This window comes from Embiotoca jacksoni, unplaced genomic scaffold (genome assembly GCF_022577435.1).
Source record: "Embiotoca jacksoni isolate LCO1_2020_lvr unplaced genomic scaffold, fEmbJac1.0.p SCAF_13, whole genome shotgun sequence".
In the NCBI taxonomy this organism is placed as follows: domain Eukaryota; kingdom Metazoa; phylum Chordata; class Actinopteri; family Embiotocidae; genus Embiotoca; species Embiotoca jacksoni.
In genome coordinates, this window is record NW_027185263.1 from 15,929,272 (window position 1) to 15,954,309 (window position 25,038).

A 25,038-nucleotide genomic window follows, 5' to 3' on the forward strand; every position below is an offset into this window, starting at 1 on the left:
GTTCAGCCTTTAAACTTTTATAAAAGCCCTCCCATAGTTTCTCCCTGCATCTTTCGCCTGACGCAGGTGTCGAACTGCAAGGGCAGCAGGTTGGGTATTAACAAATGGGATAAGCGGCTTTAACATAGGTGTTAGAACAGAGGACACGCTTGATGGCTTTCACTGCATTACTGACATCGATTAATCAATGTTCTTAATCCCATCTCCTTTCACTGACGGAGAAGAGAGACAGTGAGAAAGAGGCATCTTGGAGCCCTTATTATGCAGGGTGATATTTGAAGTGGTGTGATGTTGGCATGTGCTGTACTTATCATCAGAAAAAGATCCATCCAATATCTATACCCGCTTTATCCTGAACAGGGTCATGGGGGGCTGGAGCCTATCCCAGCTCACTATGGGCGAAGGCAGGGTTACACCTTGGACAGATCGCCAGTCTGTCACAGGGTCAACACATAGAGAAAAAGCACATTCACACCGAAGGGCAATTTTGTAGAATCACCAATTAACCTGAGATGCATGTTTTTGGACAGTGGGAGGAAGCCGGAGTACCCGGAGAGAAGCCACGCGGGAACAGGGAGAACATGCAAACTCCACACAGAAAAGCCCAGGACCAGATTCGAACCCAGAACCTTTTCACTGTGAGGCGACAATGCTAACCACTGCAACACCGTGCCGCCCCAGCAAAAGATGTTTAAAAAATAAAAAATAAAAAAAATAGATAAATAAAAATTTTAAAAAACGATTCAACTCCGTTAGGAATTTAGTAACTTCAAACTTTAATAAGTCATCTGTTATTTTGTCGTAGTCCTGCTGCGCAGCAGAATATTGTGCCTCACGTCTCTCTAGTCAGCTTTTTTGTAAGACCAAAAATAATTTTTGAACACTGCCTCGTCAAGACAAGTGTTGTGAGAATTCAATTAGCAATGCATATCATATTCAAAAGCAACAAAAGGATTAGGTGTATTTGTGGAATTGTAAACAAATATAACAATTATGGGGTTTATCATCCAAGTCCAGTAGATAACATGAAAAATAAAATAGATAAATTATTTTAAAAAAAAATCTGCTCTGCTTATTTTAAGCATATTATAAATTTTAAGGAGTTATATTAGGACCAGTAGAAATCAAAACTTCTGTTGGTACCCTCACTGATCATAATTTGATTGGGGAATTAGAGTAACATAACTTTTAATTACCTTTACCTCTGATGATCATCTGACAATAAAAAAATACTATCCCTAAATCTATGAAATTGATAGAAATTTGTGATTTGTGTTCTCTTTTTAAATTAAAATCATTCATTAGTTGCCCTTTCAGTGTAAACGTTATTTACATGTGTGTACATCGTGTGGGGTTTAGGCTGTAGCTCCCGAAGGAGTGCCCTCTTCCACCTGGTTTTTAAGCAGGAAGAACTTCAGCACAGGGTCGAGGTACTCCATGATGGTTTCTTGCACTCCGTTCTCCAGCAGGTAGCCCTCCGTCTCGATCTCTGTGTTCTCCTCCCCTGACACTGCCTCCATGGCGGTCTGCAGGAGCCGCAAGCTCACAAGCACAGAACCCTGCGAAGGGGGAAGGTGGAGAGAAGGAGGAGAACATTGTAGATGTTTCAATGAAGGACTACCAAATGAAGGTGGTAATTGCTTGATATGGTATATATTGTGAATTGGAGATCCATTTATATTCTCTCTTGATGAAGTCAGGAGTCTCTCTGATGGCGTATTTCGATAATACCACAATTGCAGGCACAATGTTAGTGTAGTTTATAACAATTGTTGTGCAACCATACCAATTCTATAAAAGCCAATGTAATGCATTGATCGTCTTCCAAATTATAAAGTTCACTGAAGCACCACCAGCTTTGCCTGAAATCACTGTTGGACCACTGGAGCTCCTCTCATTTACCTGTAAGAGGAAGACTGACAGCACTCCAGCCCCAATGGTGTTCATGAGGCCCATGTAGTAGGTGACCAGGGCCTCTCTGCAGCCTCGCAGGTAGATGTTGAGCTCCTCGGTTTGGTACTCATAATTATAATGGGCTGAGTTGTTGGTGAGCTGATACTGGATGCACGGCCGCGGTGAGCTGGGGTTGCAGCAACTGAATGGGACTCCATCTACCAAATAACGACCATCCACGTTGCTCTTGACGCGGCTAAAGAGACAAATGAAAGATTACCAATACTTGTACTTTATGATTTATCATCTTTATACAGATCAGATGTCCTTCTATTGTAATGAAGATGCACAGATGTAAAACCCACTCAGCTCTATCCACTTACTCTTTCACTTCCTTGGAGTTGAAATCAAGGTATCGGTTGCTGATCCACTGGACCTCAAACCAGTCCCTGAAGTCAGTGTTTCCACAGCACTGAAACTGCATCTGCAGGCGGTCGATGTTCTGCTTCTGGAAGCAACGGCCCGGGGTGTCTGTGTCCTTGTAGAAGCGGATGCCGTTCCTCAGGCCGACCTTCAGAGACGACTCGAGACTGCCCTTCATCACATAGCTCATGATGACAGTTAGCAGCATGAGCATGGTGAAGAAGCACGAGACGGCAAAGTAGGGCTTCAAGAAGGTCTTCCAGCGAGGAAATCGCCCGGCGTCCAGAGCGTCCTGGCAGATCTTTGACGCAAAGTAGTTGATGCCCAAAGATGCCAGACCAACAATCATGAGGGTGTTGGGCACAATATGTATGTCTGAGTTATCCATTACCTGTAATGTAAATCACACAAGGATGGAAGGAATACAAGTTACATTTTGTATGAAAGATTATCAAAATATATCAACATGTATATAACACTGTGCAATCCTTCAACGAATGTATGTTCTGTGCAATCATAAAGTTCTGAGACTTTTCCTGTTGCACACTAACGAATGCGTGAAGTGTGTGTGTGTGTGTGGGGGGGGGGACAATAACTTTCATGAGTAAGTACTCCAAGTTACACCCATTGATCAACATTAGCTCTTGTGTTACATGTATTTTTCCAGGCAAGAATGGCTGAACGCCACTGTCCGAAACCAAGGAAGACATATCAGGTCAGGAGCACTACCAGGTGGGTTTTCTTTAACATTCGTTATAACCAGACTGTTCAATCCTGAGTTTAAAGTTAAAGTTATCAGGGTTTGAATAGTGAGCGACCACATAGCATGTGTGTTGATGAACCCTCAAAGGCTCTATAGGGTTGTGACCTTTTTTTTTTTTTTTTTTTATAAAGGAAGGATTTCTTAAATACATTTATATTAAAACTCATTAGCAGCATTTTCCTACTGTCTGTCAAAAAACGTATAATTAAGAGGATCCCAGTTTGGAGTCTACTGAGGCCATAGAGGCTCACCGCAAGTCGCTGGGGCTTAAATCTGTACTCAAGGGCACCTACAATAATAGTACTCACACAGTCTAAAATATATTTCTCTAAGAGAAAGGTATGAATATCTTTCTATCCATCCCATGTTAAATGCAGTAGTGAGGTTTTAGGACTTTGTATTTTGAGTTTTTGAATGTTCACTTTTTGTAATAGAGTAGTTAAATTGCAAAGCAAAAAAGCAAAAAAAGGAAAGAAAAAGCTGTTTTTGGTTAAGTATTTTACAAAATCTGGTGCCTCATATTCAAATGCTGCCTCAATTGCATATTTGATTTCACTAATTTTACTTGTGCAAAACAATGGGATGAAAATCTGTGGTACGAACTATAACATGACAGTTACGTGACATGATCACATTTTTGTAAGCCTCAGATTTCATACTTTTTCTGACTTAATTTTATATTTCTTTACAATTTAATGTAAACAATGAAATTATGCAAAGTTATGATGACAGCCTTCAGAAGTAGGGATTAGGGTGATTAAGACTGACAGGGACTGGTTTATGAAATGATGAATCAGGATCCAAAGTGGGTCACAGTTGTTTTGACTTCTCCTTGGTCTACAATTAACAAAGAGGTTTTTCAAAGGTATCAGATTGAATTTATCCTTTTCAAGTTTCCTTATTCAGGTTTTCTCCCTAAAATATTGTGGCAGCAGTTTGACATTAAGACAGAAACAGATTTCATTTGTCAGGTGTTTGTTGCTATTTATGCAAATTAGTACATAAGTGTGTAATCAGCTGCATCACCTGACAACCTGAAAAATATGTTTTCCCTGAATGTTGATATTTATTCCAAAGCATAGTGTGAGTCTAGAATTACAAGCACTTATTACTAGTTTATGTGACATTTGTTTTGTCTGTAAGAATTATTATTACAGTAAAGGCAGCTATGTTTTCAATATTTTTTTTCTCAGTAGGGTCACTGACATATATATATACTTACTACTCTACACTCTGTTACACTATAGTTTATGTTAGTCACTTTTGCAATTAATTAAAAATGACAGTCAATCATGGTTATTTTCAGAGAACTTAAATGTGAAAACATACAAAAAATGAATGGCAGTATTCACTGTAGCATGTAAAACTTTGAGTACCTCTGCCCTCCTACGGAGCTCCGTCTTCAGAATGCACCCCAGGGTGAAGGTCACAGCCCCGGCAACTGCGGCACTCCATGACAGGAACCACAGTCCCTGGGCTAGCTTCACCCTTTTCTGAAAGGGGAACTTCATCTTCATCACCACCATGGCTGCAGCGAGGGAATCCGAGTCTTACCGGGGGAATAGGGGAAGGAGAGCGATGAGGCAATGAGGGACGATGCTGTGCTTTGTCTGTGAGAGAGAGAAAGAGAAGTGAGAGGCAGGACTCCAAGGGTTTAGTGATGAAGATGACAGAAGTGAAACACAACACTGAATTTGAAAACGAAACCTGCAGCAACAGTGGGAGGATAATTCAAACACATGGATAGTAACTTTGAGATAGAAAAAAACTAAAACAAGAAAAAGTGGAGAGGTTAATGCAAAATCCTTAAAGAATAAAACTTTTGGGGTTCACATCTCAAGTGGTCTTCAATTAAACCGATGTTAGTGTGTCAAAGTTCACCTTATTTGTCTTCCCAAAAAGTGATGAAAAAAGTCCAGCTATCTCCAGCAACCACTGTGCACCGTCCGGTGTGCCACACAGTGGATTTGGCACACTGGATTTGGCAAACCTGGATGCTGGGAGCGTCTTACCACTAATGCCTACCTATCCTATTAAACTGGTCTGTGGATCCAGGCCATTGTCTGCTCAGCATCCATTACTCACACAGAGGGACATGGGTGACAAACCAAATTGATCCTGACAGGGAGATGGATATTATTAGTAGCCTCTGTAAGTCATTATCTTTGTAACACACGATCCTCAGGACACAACTTCAAATCCACACATAAACTGGAATAATTCTGAGATTAGAAGGTCACTAAAAGGTCACCAGTTTATCTCAGGTTGATGACATTATTTATCAAATATTTCTGATAGTAGGGCCTACTTTATTTCAAAACTAACATAGTTTCCCATTTCTGGTTCTTATAATCTTGTTTGAACTGTATGCAGTTGAAATAAAAGAAACACAGCAAAACCATTCATGACTACAGTCAGTGAATAAATTCCGACTGATTAAATGCTCCTCTTCAACTATGGCAGAATTAATGTGGGGTGGCAGAGAGACTAAGTGTTGTTCATTTTATAATACTCCTGAGGAGCTCAGAGGGACAGGCTGGATATGGAACATTTAGGTGCTCGAGTGATGATTCAAATGTGAGTTTGTCTGCAGGATTTATAGAAGTTTCAAGCAGAATCACTGACAATAGGCCTACTTCATTTACTGCTGAGCAGCCACATTACTGGTTAAAAGGAGAACATCCCAGAGTAGTACAAAAAACATTAATGACTTTCATTATTGACCCTATAATAATATCGTTGCACCGTTCATCTCATTTCATTTCATAGCACCGGACAGCCATCCATCCCAAACTGTATTTATTTTTTTATTTTTATTTTTTTGTGTGTGTATATAGTCTATGTGTGTGTATTTATTCTAAAATAATTATTTTTATTTGTCTATTTCTTATATCTTATACGTATTCGTAAAAGATTTTCATATTGTGTGCACTTTTTGTTTTTTTCTTGCTGCTGTGACGGCCGAATTTTCCCACTGTGGGATTAATAAAGTCAATCTTATCTTATCTTATCTTATCTTATTAGTTCAATATTCAATATTTATATTAGCTACGTTTTGCTTGCAGCTGCAAGCTGTGTTCAGCTAAGTACAAAACCGGGCCTACAAACAGAGAGGTCATTTCAAATCACTGTCGTTAGCCAGAGCAAAGCACACCAGTACTTTTAGTAACCACCTGCTGGATACACTGAATATTATTTGATCTAAAAGTTCAGAATAGATACCAAACATTTATGGTCGGCATTCTGTTGTGTCGGTGGGAAAACACAGAAATTTAATTTTTTTTGGAGACAGTGCATACAGGAACAAGACTAATCTAACCATGACACCAGCACGAGGCGGCTTCTAAATACTAACATGTTTATCAGGTGCAGTATTTACACGCTGACTGATAACCATCTTTGTTTACCGCGTTAGCATGGTGACATTTTGACATTTGCTAATTAGAGCTAAACAGAGACTACTGCTCGGTTGATAAACATGTTTAGCTTTGCCATAAAGCAAACTCAGGTTTTGTTTTGACCTGATATGTTATGCTGGTGCTATATTTTAAGAGGCTCACTTAAATTGCTACAATTCATCCTGAGGGGAACCAAATTTAACCCATTGATCATTTGTTCAGACCAGTCGTAACCACAAATGGGAAACTCACTGTTCATGTCAGTCCAAAATGGATTAAATTGCCATATTTCAACTATGATAACTGCTAATAACTGTTCCTGTTTGTCCACTTCCATGAAGCACATTCACAACATAGCAGACTTTCATTGTTTTCTTCATGTAGTTTATTAAATGTTACAAGGAAAGAGTTACATGAGTTCAGCTCTAAACATTTATTTTGGCAGGTTTATCGTTATAACCAGAGAAAAAACAAATACATATATGTATATTTTAATATTTTTTTCATGTCGATATAGTGAAAGCTATTTACTGCACTTGCAAGCATACATTATGTTATACTGTCGCCTATATTACATATTACATGCCTAGCAATACTTTTTACAACAGGATAATCCATTGACAGGAACATTGAAAACTGAAAAATATCTTTTGAGATGTTTTAATATTGTGCGTTACACTTGCAATTTACAGCATCACACAATGCAATCAAAATGCATAAATGCAGCTATCTATGCAAAAAAGTACACCCTATATCAATACTTAATATTTCTTGCTATAAACCAAGCAGAATAACTTGTTTTTTTTTTACAGTGAGTAGGGATGGAAAAACAGGAAAGAAACCGCATCTGCTTATATTTGCATCTATGCAACAAAAATCCACATTTACAGTTTTCAATTAAATGATCTAATCTAAACTGTGCAGGATGTTTCACGGTATGTACACATTTTTTTCATCTGCCTCCAATTGGTCATGTCAACTATTATAATCACATATAATTGGTTAAAACTGTTTGCACCAGGCTATCAAAGTAAATCCAATAAATCTAATGGTTGAAATTTAAAGGTTAAGTCTCCTCAAGTCACATGTTTGTCAGGCTGAACCACCGAGCCACTGAAAAGGAGCCTCATTAAAGCTTCACAGTAAATAAAGTAAATTAGTACTTCAGACATAATGACTGGTGCACTCGTGTTTCTGTCACAGCTGTGTGCGCCCCCCTTTGAACACCTCATCTGGAATCCCTCCTGTCCAGTCGGGCACCTCCGACCTGCGCTGCTCTCTTCCCTCACTGGCTTGCGGTTCACATATTAATTGCTTGAGCATCTGCTCAGCTGACTGCAGGATGGCCAGGCTGCTATCGGCCTCTGATGCCCTGCTGTCTGTCGGCCGCCCAATAACTGCGTCCTTGTCGTTGCCTGTTCTCCAGTGATGAATGATTTCATTATCTAAATCCTCGATAGAGTCCTCCCTATGATGGTGAAGGTTCATCATGGCCTCTGTGCCTCTCAGCTCTTTTTGCATGTGCTGACATGCTAGAGGGATTTCCTCCAGGCTAGTTGACCGGATCAGGATGGCAGATCCTAGGTTGGAAGTTGTGGTGATCCTGTAACCTCCCTCACCCGTCACGCCATCAGACAGATTCTTGAAGCCAGAGGGGCAGGAATTGGTTGGAAGTGCTGGTAAGATCTCACTGTGGATGGTGAGGTGAGGTATCTGCAGTGGGCGTGGAGAATGTGATCTGACAATGTCTTCTCCGCCTGACTTGTTGTATTTGTCCACGTCTACCTCGTGATGTCTCCACACCGGACATCTGTTTGATCCTGTCAGTATAAACCGAGGGGCCTCTTCTCCCATCTCTGACCAGTCAGACTCCTCCTCCTCTGGAACCGACCCTAGAGGTTGCTCCTGCCCTGCAGCTTTGGCCTTTCCGAAGCTGTCCATGAACTGAGCCGGAGGGGGGGCGATAGGGAGACCCACCTGGTTAACAGCATCATCAGACTGAAAATGAAGGATGGGTTTGTGTAGCATTGATGTTACCTATAGTAAGTAGAGGTTGATTTTTACATGATTGTATGTACATGTTGATTGTACCTCACCCTCACACACCACCCCCTACAACACACACTGCTCCCTCACCTCCCTCCATTGCATGCTAGATCCCTCTCTCTCTCATGCACACACACACACACACACACACACACACACACACACACACACACACACACACACACACACACACACACACACACACACACACACACACACACAATTACGACTGTGATCATTGGTCAGGCAGCACTTTTCTATTATCTACATTGCATTGCTTTTTCAGGACGACATACCTCAGGTCTACGCCAGTCTGACACTTCCATCATTACAGCTGTGCCTTCTATTTGTACAATGTACCTTCATCATTCAGCTTGTTAGGTATCTTTTTATATTATTTATATTTAAAAAAATTTTTTATCACAATTTCTGCACTTTAAATACCAGCAGTCACACCATGCCACATACACAGTTCTGTTGGTGTTTTCTATTTGTGTTACCTATTTTTAAATTTTTATTTAATCTTATATTGTGGTGGCACCTTGGGTCCACGAAGAACAACGTTTCATCCAGCTGTATACTTTGTATGGGGATGAATTAATTTATACATAAACTTAAAGAAAAACAGATTAATACTAAATGCTGCATGTGCTTTAAACTATTTTGGAGAGGTTTATCAATATTTATTTTTATTTCTTGGTTTGTTTGTCCTTGTCCATTGTGGCTAACAGATATCATAAGAAACAACACAATTGTTGTTGTTTTTTCAGTCGTTGAGGTGGTGCCCTTTGGTCAATCCACTCTCTGCCTAGAATTTAAAAAGGAAGGTACAGAGCTCACCTTAAATGTTTCCATGGTGTTGGCAAATTTTTCATCTGCAAGCCGCTCCGTCAGGTCTGAGATACGCTGGTTCAACCTCTCACGTTCTCCTTCCATACACTGGGCCTGACACAGAACGCAAAGGAAGCAGTAAGAATGAAACTTTACTATGTCACAGTCTCCCCTTTCACAGGTCTATTAATGCGTCTGATAATTAGGGAGCTGACATTTTGCACAAGACAAATCGCAGTACTTTCTATCTCACCACTGAGTGAAGCTTTTGCTCCAGAAGATTATTGGTCTGTTGAGTGGATGAGCAGTTATCATGCAGTCTAAAATAAGTCAGAGACAGACAGAAAGACGTTATATGTAATGTCTCACACTGTATGCCCATAAACATTTGCAGCTGTCATCTTGAAAGTACGTTTGTCACCTTTTGAACCTCTCTGTGAGGTTGACGAGCTCCATGCGTGTCCTCTGAAGTTCTGTCTCCAACAGCTTTTGGCTGCTCATGAATTCCTCTCCTAAACACTCCATCCTCACTGCTGTCTTCAGCAAACTTTGGTGCAGACCTTCATTTTGCTCCTGTAGTATCCTATCAGGACACAAACAAAGTGAGACAATGTACACAGGCTCTTACTTGCATTTATTTAATTCTTTCACATTTTTGTCGAACATTTCCTTTACTATTACTTTGATGTAAAAATCTCCCAGCTCCATGTCTTCTATCGTAAACAAAGCAATTTTTTAAGGTGCATTTATCTAGTTAATCTACACACACTGCCACTGTCATGACTGTCACTTGAATTGTTACTTTTCGCAGCTAACAAACACGAAGGAATTCATCATACTTACATGATTCTACCCATCTCATGTGTTTTTTCCTGTATTAAAGAAAACAAAATTACTTGGATGAGAAAAATATTATTCAAAAGTTACTACTGATGATGAATCAAGGGGAAAAAAATACAAGCTAAAAAATGAAAGATCTGTTTGGTATGTCAAATTGGTTGGAATTAGTTTGTGCGTGATAACTAATCTATTGTTCTGTAATGAATAATCTATTGTCCATCATGACATTCAGGCTGTTGCCCAAATCAATGGGAAATCAAATGAATGGAACATCATTACCTAATCTGTTACTTGAAGCACATAAAACACAAGCATCTTGGACCTTACCAGTTATTTCTTAGTGAACACATTGTTATAACAGATATTATGAATGAATATAGTGTTAGAAGTAAAGTCGTACTTTCTGCAGTATCGGGCCAGAGAAACTTGTCTGCACCTCATCGTCACTGGAGGAGCTGCTGGTATTCCGGGGTGAGTCAGGCTTGCCCGAAAGAGACTCTGACTTCCTCCGTGAAGATGGACTGGCAGCAGATTGTCCCTTTGAATGAGTGTGACAGTCATCAAGGCCATCACGGTCAAGATCGTTGTTTTTGGAGTGGGACTGGATGACATGTGATTCAGGGTGATGTCCTTTATGATGACTTGTATTATAGAAATCTCCATGATGATGCTGATGGCCTGAACTGTGGTGGTCTCCATGGTGATGGCGATGGTCTGAACTGTGGTGGTCACCATGGTGATGCTGATTAGATTCACTGTTGTGGTCTCCATGGTGATGGTGATGAGATTCACCGTGGTGGTCACCATGTTTATGTTTATGGTCTGAACTGTGTTGGTCTCTATGGTGATGGTGATGAGATTCACTGTGGTGGTCTCCATGGTTATGTTTATGGTCTGAACTGTGGTTGTCTCCATGGTGATGGTGATGGTGATGACCTGGACTGTGGTGGTCTCCATGGTCATGTTCATGAGCTTCGCTGTGGTGGTCTCCGTGGTGATGGCCTGTACTGTGGTGGTCGCCATGGTGATGATGTTGAGATTCAGTATGGTGGTTACCATGATAATGCTCATGTGCCTCAGGGTAGTGGTGGTCTCCATGGGGATGCTGATGGCTTGGACTGTGGTGGTCTCCATGGCAACGTTGAAGAGTTTCACTTTGGTGATCATCATGGTGACGCTGATGAGATTCATTGGGGTGGTCTCCAGAATGATGCTGATGGCCTGCACTGTGGTGATCTCCATGATGATGCTCATAAGATTCACCTTGGTGGTCTCCATGGTGATGTTGATGAGATTCGCTGTGGTGATCTCCATGGTGATTTTGATGAGATTTGCTGTGGTGGTCTCCATGGTGATGGTGATGAGATTCACTCAGGTGGTCAGCGTGCTGATGAGGTTCTCTGTGATGGGCTCCATGGTGATGCACATGTGTTGGGCTGTGGTGAGTTTGATGGTCACTGGTTAGGTTGTGGTGTTCATGGTGACCCGGTGTAGCAGGACGTGTGTTTGGATGGTTACTGTGGTAATGACCTGAAGTGGGGTGTTGACCTGAAGTGAGATGGTCTCCGTGGTGATGTGGTGTGGTGTGGTGGTCTCCATGGTGACGCTGATGAGCATGGCTTTGGTTGTCTCCATGGTGATGGGGATCAACATGGCCTTGCTGGTCTCCGTGGTGATAATGGTGAGTTGCACTGTGATGCTTCCCATGGCGACGAGTTGGGCTGTAGTGATCTCCATGATGATGGTCTCCATAGTGACGGTGATGTGATGTGGGGTGGTGGTCTTTGTTGTGATAAGTGGGGCTATGGTGATCTCCATGTTGATTGGCAGGACTGTGGTGACCATGGTGATGATGATGGCTTGTGGTGTGGTTATCCCTATGGTGATGAGAACGGCTTGGGCTGTTGCGGTCTTCATGGTGATGGTCATGGTGATAAGAGGTGTGATGGTCTCCTTGGTGATGGTGGTGGTGGTGTTTATAAGAAGCTGAACGGGAGTGATGCTCAGGACTTTCGGACCATGAATTATGTTTTTTCGAACAACTAATATCAGTGCAGCTTTTAGGCCTGTGACTCACGTGATGGGCTGAGTCTGCAGAGTGGTGACCGTAATGGTGTAAAGATTTCGAGTGAGTAAGACGACTAGAGGTGGAATACTTGCTCCCATGAGAGCTCATTGAGTCTACACTGGTAGGCCGACTTTTCTGCTGTCTGGGTTTCTCAGTGCTCCTGTCTGCCTTCCTGGATCTCTGGGAGGCCTGTCCTGGACTGCTGGGTCTTTGAGCATTTGTAACCCCAAGAGTTGTGAGTCTCATTGGGCTGAGCACCTGCCGCGTGATCTCATTAAGAAAGGCAGAGAACTTCATTTTTTCCTTCATTAAATTCTTCCTGGCTTCACTTTTCCTCGTTTCATCTTCATCCTCATTTCCATGTTCTTCGGTGTCTTTGGGCATAGTGAGAGCTTCCATTGATTTTGCTTTGCGGAAACTTCCGTCCTTTCCCGAGCTTCTTGTAATCTTCTGTTGGTTCTTCAGGGTTCCCTGAGAAGGTCCACTGTTAGAGGACTTGCCTTTCTGTCGTTTCTGTTTGGCAGACGCGCTGTGTGGCTTACCTCTCTTATGTATCAAAGGGGCTGTATCGTCTCTTTCTTCAAAGTACCTGTGTTTCCCAGATATATCAGTACAGGACTGTGAGTGCTGCGGCTTCCTGAGAAGATATTTATCAGAATGCTCACTGCTGTTCTCCGAGGACAGGTTAGAGGAAGATGTTGCAGAAGAGGAGGAGAGAGAAGAAGAGGAGGAAGAAGAAGATGGAGAAGAAGAAGAAGAAGAAGAAGAAGCGGAAGAGGAGGAGGATGCTGATGAAGAGGAAGAAGAAGAGGATGAGGAGGAACCAGTTGAAGAACTCAGGAAAGTTTCTGAAAGAGAACCATGGCGATGGTTTTGCTTGTGGTGGTTATTGTGAGAGCGAGAAGGAGGAGTCTTGTCATTATCAGTCTGATTTCGATGGTCAAGGTGATGATCACTTAAAATGTTGTCCTCTGCTGTCGAATGGGTGCTATTTCAAAAAGAAAACATGGGTGTTAAAGTCACACCGTAACAACAACAAATAAACTGCTGCTTAAATAATTGTAATGTGAAAACTAAAGAGTAACACGGTATATTTAAATATGTTTATTTAAAAACTAAGCACTTATTTCATACACTTGAGAACCGGCTTGTGATTCCAGTAAATGAAATTGTCAGACTCACTCATGGCTATCGTCATCCGACTGATGCTGGTGATGGTGATGAGGATGGCCTTGAGTTTGGCAATGGTGCTTCCTTTGCTGAGACTTTGAGCCGGCAGTCTTTCTGTGCTTGTGGTCTTTTTCTTTGCGGTCACACATTTCCGACTTGGGACCTTTGACACCTCTGGTGTCCATATGAGGACGTAAAGGTTGGAAAAATTTCTCCGTCAACTGCCGCAGCCGCTGAGAGTCGTCCTCAAAACGTGACACGACATTGATCCCTGGGGAAATATTTGCACTCTTTAAAACTTTGTCACATACTTGACTGTCTGTATACTTATATGAACAGAATTTCTACAAATAAAGGAACAAAATAATACTTACATTTACCTACATACTATTATTGCAATAGATTAAGAGAACCATGGTGGTGAGGAAAATGTCATTACATAATAGATGATCGGTAATCTCTACTTCATAAAACTGTTCTGTTTTGCTGTAACAATAAGATGATTACTTTTCAGATTTAAGCACAACATTCCTAAAATACACTAAAGTTTGAATAAAGAATTACAACACAAAGCCTATGTTACACGCAGAGAAAATGCAAATTTAAAAGTTACAAGCAACAATATAAAACATTGACTCATAAAGTAGCATTCCAAGAAGAAGAAGAAGAAGAAGAAGAAGAAGAAGAAGAAGAAGAAGAAGAAGTGAATCCTCTTATTTGTCTGTATCTAACTTATCAGTTAACATTTGTACTTACGTTCCTACACTGGCAGCGCTGTTCAATGAAAAGCAATCGCTCTCCCTGCGTAACGCACCTTCTAACTCATCTGGGAAACAGTACACACTCACATATCAATATATACTCATGTGTCATCCAATGACAGAATGGCCAGTTGATGCAAACTTTGAACTGTATTAACCTCAACTAAGTGCTATTGTGTATGGCGTACTTATTTTTAATGCACTGCACATAAAGAAATCAGATAGTAATAGTTATAAAATCCAAAAACATGTTCATCAAATACTTCAGGATTTTGTTAAATAAACTGAAATACATTAATGCAACACCACCTCCTTTGTACAATGAGAATCCATCTCAAAGATATCTCACCAAAATTTCAAATATATTATTATTTTGGAGATGCCCTGAGCACATAAAGATAAATGGATGCCTTCACATTGAGGATCTAAGCCGCTCTACCAGCCAAAAAAAGAGAACCCTCTGGTTTCCAGCTTTCATTCCTCATTGTGAACAGTGGTGCTTTAAATGCAGCACATCAAAAATAGGAACGGCGGAGGAAAAATGTCAGAGGTAAACTGTGCTGTTGAAGTGAGCCTGTATGACTGCAGGCATGGTTGTGGGTGGGTATCAGGTGCCTCCTAATATCTTCTTATACTACCTGTGCTTTTACTCAGAAATATATCAGGGCTTCTTATGTCTGTGCAAAAGTGAAAATATATTTTAAAATGTTTTTATAAAAAAAACTATAATTTCCAACTGAATCTATTCAGAAATGACAAATGTTTTTTTTATAGTTATATTTTGTAATAGTAACAACTAACTTTGGTAATTTTACATTATGTAAAAAAATGCAAATAAAACCCTTTTAAAATAATACAGTGAATCTGTGTGAAATAATTTTGTTACAGTGTATTCCTGTGAAAGGGCTGAAAAACATCACTCCAGTTTATTATAAAGACATTTTTCCCACCTATGATTGCCAACATGAGTGTGGCACAGAGGTGCAGAAAAACTGTGATCAACAATAAAGTGTCAAGTTATTGATCAGGATGTCCCTATTATGTCAGTGCAATGGTCAACCTAATAACTCAGAGTTACTGAAAAATATATTGAACTCCAATAGAGTGACAAAAGCAATTACACATCGCAAGCCATCAATATGTTATATTAAAGTGCTCATGACTTCAAGCATTTTCACATGTCAAGAAACATATCAGACAATACAAACCAAAGCTTCTTGGTGTGTATACACGAACAAGATCTGTCATCCTCGTTGTAATTTTACAGCGTGTATAAAATCATCACCGCCGGCAGCTTTCCCTGCATCAATGTTACCTTGGCTCAAATCCACTGACGATCAATCGCAAACCTGCTGCGACTGTTTGCCGGACACGATGGAAAGTTAGGGCAGTCAAGCTAACACTCACATGCTTAACACGCTATGTACTGGTGGATAATTATAACACCTATATCTACAATTTAATTATTACTAGGGTTGCAAAGGACAGCATGTCACAAAGTTACATCATGCAAGACGTCATCACGAGGCCAATAATGAATGCAGCCGCATTCATACAGAAATATTGTCCTGAATAGAATTATTCACCAGCACATATTCGTATACGGTTAATTGCCATATCTTTCAGTGAAATAACCCTCTCGTAATTTTACTTGTTGGAGGTTTACTTGGTCTGACATGTAAACAATCCAGAGCATCTCTTGAGGTCCTTCACTGAGTCTTTGACCAACTGTTTGGCCTGCTTTGGGTTTGTCACTTACGTTTACATTTTGAATAGACGGAGGTAATAAAGGGTCTAGGATGAAATAATCATAATCATTTTATTTACCTTTAAGGTTTCAAATACTTGTTGTTAATATGTCATCAAATGTAATGCTTTATTATAAAAAAGGAAAACACAAAGCAGAAGAGGAAAAAAAAAAACTAAAGGGCAGTGGATTTAAGTTGAATTAAAACACAAGTTCTTGATGATTGTTGAGCATTATGTAGCATGATAACCTTTGAATAGTTAGTAAAATACAATCTAAGCTTTTAACTTTTAAGTCCCAAATCCTGAACTAATCACCTTATCCAAGAAAGTACAGTATATGATGATACATGATCAAAATATGCTTTCATACAGTATAGTGCAGAGTATAGAAACATAGTTGAAACTGAGAGTCTGTCCACAGACCTGACTCTGGTCTCTGTCCTTTCACTGAGCTCACTGACCTCCACAGTACACAAGCGGGAGGTCAGGGCTGAACTGGATCGACCAGCAGGGGGAGTACTGTGACAAATATTTACAGAGCATCAACATGGCCGAGCGCCACTCAGTCCATTCATCAGGTCTGCATGCAGTTTTTGTAAGAGCACACAATGTTCAGGACAAAGTCAGAGTAAAGAACATCAGTTTCTGCTCCACAGAAGTGGACACGAGATATTTTTCTCTGTTTAGAGTGCATTCATCACCCTTTGTGGAAGATTTGTTTACACCAGGGATTAGACAACGTGACATCACACACAAATGAATTCTTCTGTGAAATAAGGTGATGTAAGTTTTCTGTTTTTTGCAATGTTATAGCAGCACTTCAAACTGTTGCTCTGCAAGTGAGGCTGTCTTCCACAAAACAAACAATAACTAATTAGTCTGTATGAAATTCATCCCATCTGATGACAATACGTTTGTGGTTGTTTGACATGTAAACTCACCAAACCTGTGACTGTATATAACCGAGTATTTACAGCACTGAATTATAGTTATTCAAAGATGGGCTGAGATTAATGCATCAAGGGGAAAGCTTTACTTTTACCTGATACCTGTTGAAATAAAATACAAACTGCATACAGTCAACCATTTTTTATTATTACGATAGACATGCATGTAGTGTTTTGCCACAGTCAGATAGTGAGAGAGTACATGAGAGGTTACCTGCTGTCACCCTTCCAGATTTTTTTTTTCCTTTTAAAAAGGTACTCATCAATACATTTTGGCACTTTAGAGCAGATATCATTTTGAAAAGGAGTGCAGCGAGAACGCAGGGAACCAAGCACGACATCTATTGTGTGGGATCTTATTTACTCATAATATCCCCGGTCGGTATTTGCATCAACATGCAGATTGCAGCTGCTTTGTGAGAAGTGGGCAACTGATCTCCGACAATAAAATGGGCAACACTTTGGTTGTGCAGAAGAAAATGCTCACATTGAAAATAAAAAAACATTCCAACACTGCATTTCTGTATTATTCCCATTTAATGGACAGTCAGAAACATGAGAAAGATGAACATACAGTATGTATGGCAAATCTAAAAGCAAAGCACTCAGTTTTTTCAGAAGTAATGCAAACACTGATAAATAGTTGTGTATCATGTGTGGAGTAAATTTGATTCCAGTTGTAAGGGACACATCCGCTCTAAAAGAGAAATGCACACAGCCCCTCACATCAGTCTATAACTGTGTAGACGTTACGTTGCTGATTATGTACATTCTGACAAATCTGCCAGCAAAATATGTTCTTTCAACATCAACAGTGTTTGTTTAGTTTCTAGTGAACTGCAGAAAAAAAAAATCAACTCGCAAAGATCACCAATAAATGTCAGCTGGAATCACAAATGTAAATACTGCCCCTCTTCATCAAAGCAACAGTTTCTGGATCCTTGGTCGCCTTTTCAGTTTGTGTGTCGCTTTGTTTGGATCACAGGAAACCTCCTGAAAGTTGTGAGATTTACTATTTTAAAAGGCCCTGATGTCTTCCTACTGCCTGATGAGAATGAATGGAACCAGGCGTTGTCTCCACATTAAAGAAGAGCAGCCTCTTCAAGTTGGGTACACAGCTCCCTCTGCTGGGCTAACCGTGTATTGGAAAGTCCCAATTCAGCTCCTTCTACACGGGCTTATGTTCTGTACCACACGAGGAAAAGAAGGGATCGCGGCTTGTTATCAGTTTTTGCCCACACGGATGTTGGGGTTAAGAAGAGGATCTAGATTCGGGTCTGACCCGGCCGAGGCACGTCCAAGTTTAGCCATGATGATTATCAACGTAAAGAATCCCAGAACTCCGACCAGAAGGAGCATGAAGACACGCTGTTTCCAGGACAGAGATGTCCGCTTTCCACCTGTGCGGTTCCTGAAAAGTTAAATTTATAAACAAGTCAGAGATCACAAAAACGTATTTATTCCTGATGTAAAATCAATAAAAAAAAAAGGGCTTCATGAAACATATTATGATACTCACTTGAGAATTTGAGCAAACCAACTCAGTGCTGGTCGCCGCCGGTACTTGTCGTCATCAAAGTCGATTTGCGTGACTGAGCTGTGAGAAACGTCCCGAGTGTCGTAGATCTTTCTTGGTGAAGATGCTGCAGAATAACAACAAATCATCTTATTTCAATAGAGAACGCAACACAGTGTGCTCAATGCTCGATATGTGCACCACACTACCCCCGTTTAGTTGTGAACGTGTTAGCAGCAGGCAGAGGAAGCAGATTCAGAGAGCTTCCAGTAACCGTACCTGTGTGTAGTGTGATAGTGTCCCGGGTGGTGGCGGCAGTAAAGTTGATCACCGAGTGCTCCTGCATGTTTGGATCCCCGTTTTTATGAGGACCTCCAAGGTCTTCCTGTGTTGGAGGTGAGGCAGCGTTGGGCGGTGGGCTGAGGTTGGTGTTGAAAGAGTGGCTGGGGTAACTGTTACTTTGTTCTTGTGCTGCGGAATTAGAAAAAGACCGTTTGATTTCTTGATCATGTGGCACATAACACATTAAACCACTTAAATAATATCGTGTAAACAGCCTAAAAACAGGCTTTTGATGATACACATGTTGCAATGAGGTGACAGATAAAGATTAAAGCTCACTATCAAATGTTGACCAGTCTGTATAATCAGTGACGTCGTGAGCTGCAGCCTCCTCAAGGACCCCAATGGGCTCCTCAATCTGTCAGTCAAAGATCACAATTTTTTTTTTAATGCCTGTTCAATACATGCAAAAAAAACAACCCACATTTGTGAATGTACAGAATACACAGAATTTAATATTAACTTTCTTGATTAATTTTCAGTCTGACGGTTGGGAGATCACCACACGAGGGATTTGAGGACAGGTCCTTACCAGCGGCAGCCCCAAACCGGCACGAGCCCAGTTAACAGACGACAGCTGTTCTTTCAGCATATCAGCGATTGGGCTGGCCAGGTTGGAAGGGGGGAACACTGGACCCTGACAGGTGGGACACTGGTACCCTGCCGGCGCCGTATGGAGGGGCAGCCGAGATGCCAAATTGTTAAGACATGACCAGTGAAACACATCTGTGGGAGGAAAAGAAACAGTTTCATGGGGGACGGGACTATTGTTCAATTCTGTGAGCACAACAAGCAATATTCAATTTACTTCCATTGTTTTGCATTTCTAGATAAAACGAAGGGTAAGTGAGAAATACACTTGTTGTATTGTGGTTGAACTATTCCTTTAAACTCTGAATGACTTTACAACAAAGAGAAACTTGTACTTACCGTAGCAGACCAGTCTGACCGTGTCCTGTGCACTGAGTGGGATACTGCACAGAGCACAGTTGGGGTTGTAATCGCTGTCCTGAAGCCATTGCAGATACGACTGCACGATACACTGAAGGGCAGCGAGTTGAAACACAGAATGTTAATGTGATGCTCCAGGTTTTGGACAAACGCACATCGTTTGATATTTGTTGACCCGCTGACCTTGTTGTGGTTGGAGACGAGGCAGTGCTCGCACACGTTCACGCGGTGTTCGAAGCAGAATAAGTTGGTCACCTTTCTCTTCGGACACTTGCAGAGACCCATAGCCACCTGCGCTGTGTCAGCGGCACAGAAACAAACAAACAAACGTAGGTTTGTTAGGGATGTAAACAACAACAGGCTCTCATTCCGTAAATCGGTCCTCCTGTTTACGACGAGCAGAAGCCACAAACAAGAAGAACGCGTCTTCCTTTACCAGCGAAAAACACAACACGGTAAAAGGTTTGAAGTGAATCTCTTCATCCTGAGGCGAGCCTTCCTTTGAATAAAGCCTACAGGCAAAGATTGATATGTATTTATCTCTCCCACTTTTCCCGACAGCCTGACATCTCCTCAGACTCACAGGTTGTTGGATCATAAACACGTTGAGCGTTGGGCTTCCTCACCTCCCTTATAGTCTGAACACAAAGTCAGAAGACGGGTTTGAACCTTTGAGTGTCGTATGATGTTGTAACCACGCGTGTTAAAGTTATTTATAAATAATATAAACAAGCATTGTTTAGTTTCAATTCTATGGCTTGGAAAAATGTAAATATATCTTATAATGTGTTTTAAAACAACACATCAGTCATGCCACACTTACAATTTATCAGTTGGTAAATCAGTTGGTTATAATCTGCTGGTTTTGCCAAATACAGACAAAACAACTTGTTTACTCTAATTAACAGACTCTCTACTGATGTCCTGGTGTCCAGTGTTGGGCAGGAACTCGTTTCATGTCACAGAGTTCAGTCATATTTACTAAATAAACGAAATTGTAATCTGTTACAGTTAAAATAGGTAATTAAATTACAGTTACTAATCAACATGTTGGTGATTACAAAATGTTTTATTTCTGGTAAAAAGCTTCAGCCCATCGGGAGACTGACGCTGTCTTACTAATAGTGATGGTTAATCGAGGCTGATACCCTTTGATAATTATATTAAAAAAAAAAAAAAGAAGCTGTAATTGTAAATATCTTTGTCTCAACACGTGTAATTTAACTCGCAGCTCGTTACCAGGTGGATTTATTCTTCCACCGCTCGTGTTGTGATTCTTTATCTTTAACTTATCCCGAGATCACGAACAACATGTCGGGAGGTCTTGAGTCCGTTTCTCAGAGTTAACGACCAGCTCCTGCGTCATGTTTTCAACAACACCTCCCGGCAGCTTAACTCCCAACACTTGGCCGAGCTAACGCCAGTTAGCCGCTGAGCGCAGCTGGAAGTTATCAGGTGAGGAAACGTTAGCGAGCTGAACACGGTTAGAAACATCTACGTTACCCGTCACACAGACTTCAGTCAAGTCCTGTTGGTTTTAGGTGGATGTTGTACGACTGTCATTTAAGCTCGCCTGTCAAATTCACATGGAGCTGTCATCAGTAAACCTGAACTGCTTCCTTCCTCCTTCTGTTTATTTGCCACGTCTCTTCCGCTTCTGCGTCTTCCTCGTGTTTTTTTTTTTTTTTTTAGTAACGAACCCAACAGGTGCAGTCTGCCACCTGCTGGCCGGAGTACACATTGCCTTATGTTCGTTTCTAAAAACCACCGGTGACAAGTGAGACGTTCAACTTTTCTAGACATGTGGTGCATGTTTGTCTGCATGTACAATGTAAGAAAGTAGCTGTTTATTATCTTCACATAACCATTTGAATTGTTTTTTTTTTAAAATTTTATTCTCTTGTTGACTGCATTTCCCAAATCTCCAAACATATCATAATAAATAATCACTATATAGTTTAAAAAAAAAAAAAAAAAAGTAACATATTTAGTTTTCATACATGAAATGCAGTTCAAAGGGATGTACAGGAGAATGTAAAAACAAAAACATAAATAAAACAATACAGTTTGTACTGGAAGAGATTTATGTTACATGCATCCAGTAAAAGCTTAATAGCAATCAAACTATCTCTGAAAGACATTCCCTGACAAGTGAAGTATATTTATTCATTCTCTACACCAATTTCTAATCACAAATCTGAAACTCCACATTTAGATTTATGACTAAAATATAAGAATTCTACATTATCCCAAACCAACTCATATTTATCTTAGTGGATTCTACCTTTACTGGTTTGTAGATATAAATTTCTACCTCAGAATAATTTTGTAAAACATCCAATCTATTTTTATTATCATCCTAAACCATCATGCAATTAAACTGTAATCCATCACAGGAATGAAGAACTAGTTTGAAAGTTGATTTGGTTTTCATTTAATGCTAAAATACTTTTTGCTCTCTGGACCTTTTTACTGCAGATTTCCAGTTTTTTCTCTGCTTTGAAAGCCTTTCTTACAAAGATTTCTAGGCTCAGTTAATCACACATCAACTCTGTTCCAGCAGAAAAAGATGTTAATCTTTCACCAGCGATGGCATAGATGATTCATTATCAATGTGTGGATCTTTTAAATAGATAATCGATGATTGTATGGGTCTGTGATCATAACCTTTCAAATGACTGCAGATACTTCTTCAAAAGTAGAAAAAGACAGAGAAGAACAGGTTATATGAAGAGTCACTGGGATGATTGGACTGCAACAAAATGTGTGTCTTCATTTAATGTGATGGTGATGTTTTAATGAGCAACATTTTGAGTCTGAGAATGTCTGCCAAATGTTATAAGTGCAAATGTAAATGGGAGAAAAGAGATCGTGAGGGCCTGAAATGACTGTCTTAAAAACAAATTGTCCATCAATGATTGACAGTGTTACAATAATTCTGAGCTGTTGCTTTAAAAAGTTTGGACTCGACATCTTGAACAATGGCAGCCATGATAGTTCTCTCAATCCAGCCTGACAAGCACCTCTTAAATCCATGGTAATGACTTCGATGTGCGAGTGATGCTGCCTGTTCATGCATAATAATGACTTTTTGTCTGTACAGTATGCATGTATGCTTTTGTGTGTAAATGGCCATGGATGTATCTGAGAACGAGGCCACAAATTGTTTCCTTCACAGTTCATTGCACATATGAATTGCCTGCAGAGGGAAGCGTTGAGAGCAAAATGGGAAAATCAAAAATCCAAAAAAACAAACAGAGTCTAAGAAGTGCAGAGGAAGGAGACACAGATGTGGTTTATTATTCAGCATGAAAGTTGTTTAATGTATGGGAAATGAAAAATATAATTTTACAAATTAATCAGTTCAACCTCATTCTTTAATAAGTTAAATTAACTGGTGGACCACCCTTCACATAAATCACTTCTGTGTCCGTTTTTTTGGATAACTCTTTACTGAGGGGGTGTGCATGAAATAAGAAGACACCTGTCGTGAACATAAACAAATCTTAATGAATGTTTGTTGCTGTTGTCTATAAGTGTCATTTGATTAACTTTAATTTTTTTTTAATGCAAAGTAAACATTGATAGAGATGACAGCTTGACAAGAACAAAGACAATATGACCTGTCATAAACATGTAACTCTAAATTGAACCCTGACTTGTTCCACTGTGGTTGTGGTTAAGGAAATTATTAATGTTACTCTACACCGCTTCAAATAAAGTCTTACCGTTTTTGAAACAGTATGATTAGTTAACTTTTGATACGTTTGGAATCCTCTCACCCCATCTGGCAAACAGTTTCTTTGAAGAAAAATATGAAAATGAGACCAAATGACTTTGTGCAAATGAGCCTGGACTCGTAGTGACCTCAGTGACGAACAGGGACGAGTATAAATCACTGACGAGGGTTGAGGGTGTGTGGAAGGGCATTTAAAGAGACTGGAGCCATCAAATGGAAGGGAAATCTAAAGACAAATGATAGAGACTCTGGAGGACAAATCAGCCCTGAAGCTGAGGCAGCTGGCTCTGCGACAGCAACGGAGAGGTTAGCCAGGTTAGCCTGGAGGACATTGATTGATTGAGTCTGGCACTTATCGATCAGCTATCAGCTCTATCTGTGAGGTAAAGTGTTAAGATTCAATCATGGCTTGTTTAATTAATCGGTTCTCTGATGTGGCTGTGAAGGAATCGGTGCCATATAAACACATTTGTGTTATTTTAAACATGTTACAGATACAGTATCATAAAGGGGTTAAACAGTAAGAGCTCTGAAGACTGTTAAAAATCTGGTATCTACATCCTGCACTGACATTTAGTTCGTTTTCAGGTTTGTCACATGGGAGAGAATCTTCGGTGAACAGACTTCAATGTTTTGCCACATGATTGGAGAAAATAAGTCATTTTCTTCCTTTTTGCTTTGTTAAGTCTTGCACATTCACTGATGATGCATCCTAGAAAATCTGGATTTGTTTAATTTGTCATTGCAAGTGTTGATCCAACAGATCAAACATTAGGCAGAACATAGAAACACTCTGTGGCACAGATGGATGAGATCCTTCCAAAGATGTGCCTTTAACTACTCATAAAATTAAAAGACCTTTCAGTACCTGCAGATAAATCTTAAAATATGAATATATAGTGGGTACGGAAAGTATTCAGACCCCTTTAAATTTTTCACTCTTTGTTTCATTACAGCCATTTGCTAAAATCAAAAAAGTTCATTTTATTTCTCATTAATGTACACTCAGCACCCCATCTTGACAGAAAAAAACAGAAATGTAGAAATTTGTGCAAATTTATTAAAAAAGAAAAACTGAAATATCACATGGTCATAAGTATTCAGACCCTTTGCTGTGACACTCATATTTAACTCACATGCTGTCCATTTCTTCTGATCCTCCTTGAGATGGTTCTACTCCTTCATTTGAGTCCAGCTGTGTTTCATTAAACTTATTGGACTTGATTGGGGAAGGCACACACCTGTCTATATAAGACCTTACAGCTCACAGTGCATGTCAGAGCAAATGAGAATCATGAGGTCGAAGGAACTGTCCAAGAAGCTCAGAGACAGAATTGTGGCAAGGCACAGATCTGGCCAAGGTTACAAAATAATTTCTGCAGCACTCAAGGTTCCTAAGAGCACAATGGCCTCCATAATCCTTAAATGGAAGAAGTTTGGGACGACCAGAACTCTTCCTAGACCTGGCCGTCCAGCCAAACTGAGCAATCGTGGGAGAAGAGCCTTGGTGAGAGAGGTAAAGAAGAACCCAAAGCTCACTGTGGCTGAGCTCCAGAGATGCAGTAGGGAGATGGGAGAAAGTTCCACAAAGTCAACTATCA

At 40.3% G+C, this 25,038-nt stretch overlaps 3 protein-coding genes across 4 annotated transcripts; all 3 read right to left on the minus strand.

Annotated features, from left to right (window-relative positions):
* Positions 1 to 1,040: 1,040 nt before the first annotated feature.
* Positions 1,041 to 4,605, minus strand: rom1a (retinal outer segment membrane protein 1a). The gene is made up of 4 exons (XM_069145621.1): positions 4,456 to 4,605; positions 2,277 to 2,707; positions 1,903 to 2,149; positions 1,041 to 1,559 (listed from the first exon to the last, which is right to left on the minus strand). The coding sequence occupies exons 1-4, from the start codon at positions 4,603 to 4,605 to the stop codon at positions 1,356 to 1,358; spliced, it is 1,032 nt and encodes a 343-aa protein (XP_069001722.1). The 3' UTR covers positions 1,041 to 1,355.
* Positions 4,606 to 7,674: 3,069 nt separating this feature from the next.
* On the minus strand, positions 7,675 to 13,581 carry LOC138196019 (mucin-4). Its single transcript, XM_069145678.1, has 7 exons — positions 13,445 to 13,581; positions 11,743 to 13,250; positions 10,595 to 11,564; positions 9,776 to 9,937; positions 9,608 to 9,674; positions 9,364 to 9,468; positions 7,675 to 8,514 (listed from the first exon to the last, which is right to left on the minus strand). Exons 1-7 carry the CDS (start codon positions 13,579 to 13,581, stop codon positions 7,675 to 7,677), a joined length of 3,789 nt encoding a protein of 1,262 aa, XP_069001779.1.
* A 3,435-nt stretch (positions 13,582 to 17,016) lies between these two features.
* On the minus strand, positions 17,017 to 21,345 carry zfpl1 (zinc finger protein-like 1). Of its 2 annotated transcripts, none has more exons than XM_069146903.1 (8): positions 21,202 to 21,345; positions 19,882 to 19,989; positions 19,678 to 19,789; positions 19,280 to 19,473; positions 19,027 to 19,105; positions 18,685 to 18,876; positions 18,409 to 18,532; positions 17,017 to 18,300 (listed from the first exon to the last, which is right to left on the minus strand). In XM_069146903.1, the coding sequence occupies exons 2-8, from the start codon at positions 19,981 to 19,983 to the stop codon at positions 18,114 to 18,116; spliced, it is 990 nt and encodes a 329-aa protein (XP_069003004.1). In that variant the 5' UTR covers positions 19,984 to 19,989; positions 21,202 to 21,345; the 3' UTR covers positions 17,017 to 18,113. The 2 variants fall into 2 exon arrangements, with proteins under 2 accessions (XP_069003004.1, XP_069003005.1); XM_069146904.1 differs by having other exon boundaries at positions 19,882 to 19,994.
* Between the last annotated feature and the right edge of the window lie 3,693 nt (positions 21,346 to 25,038).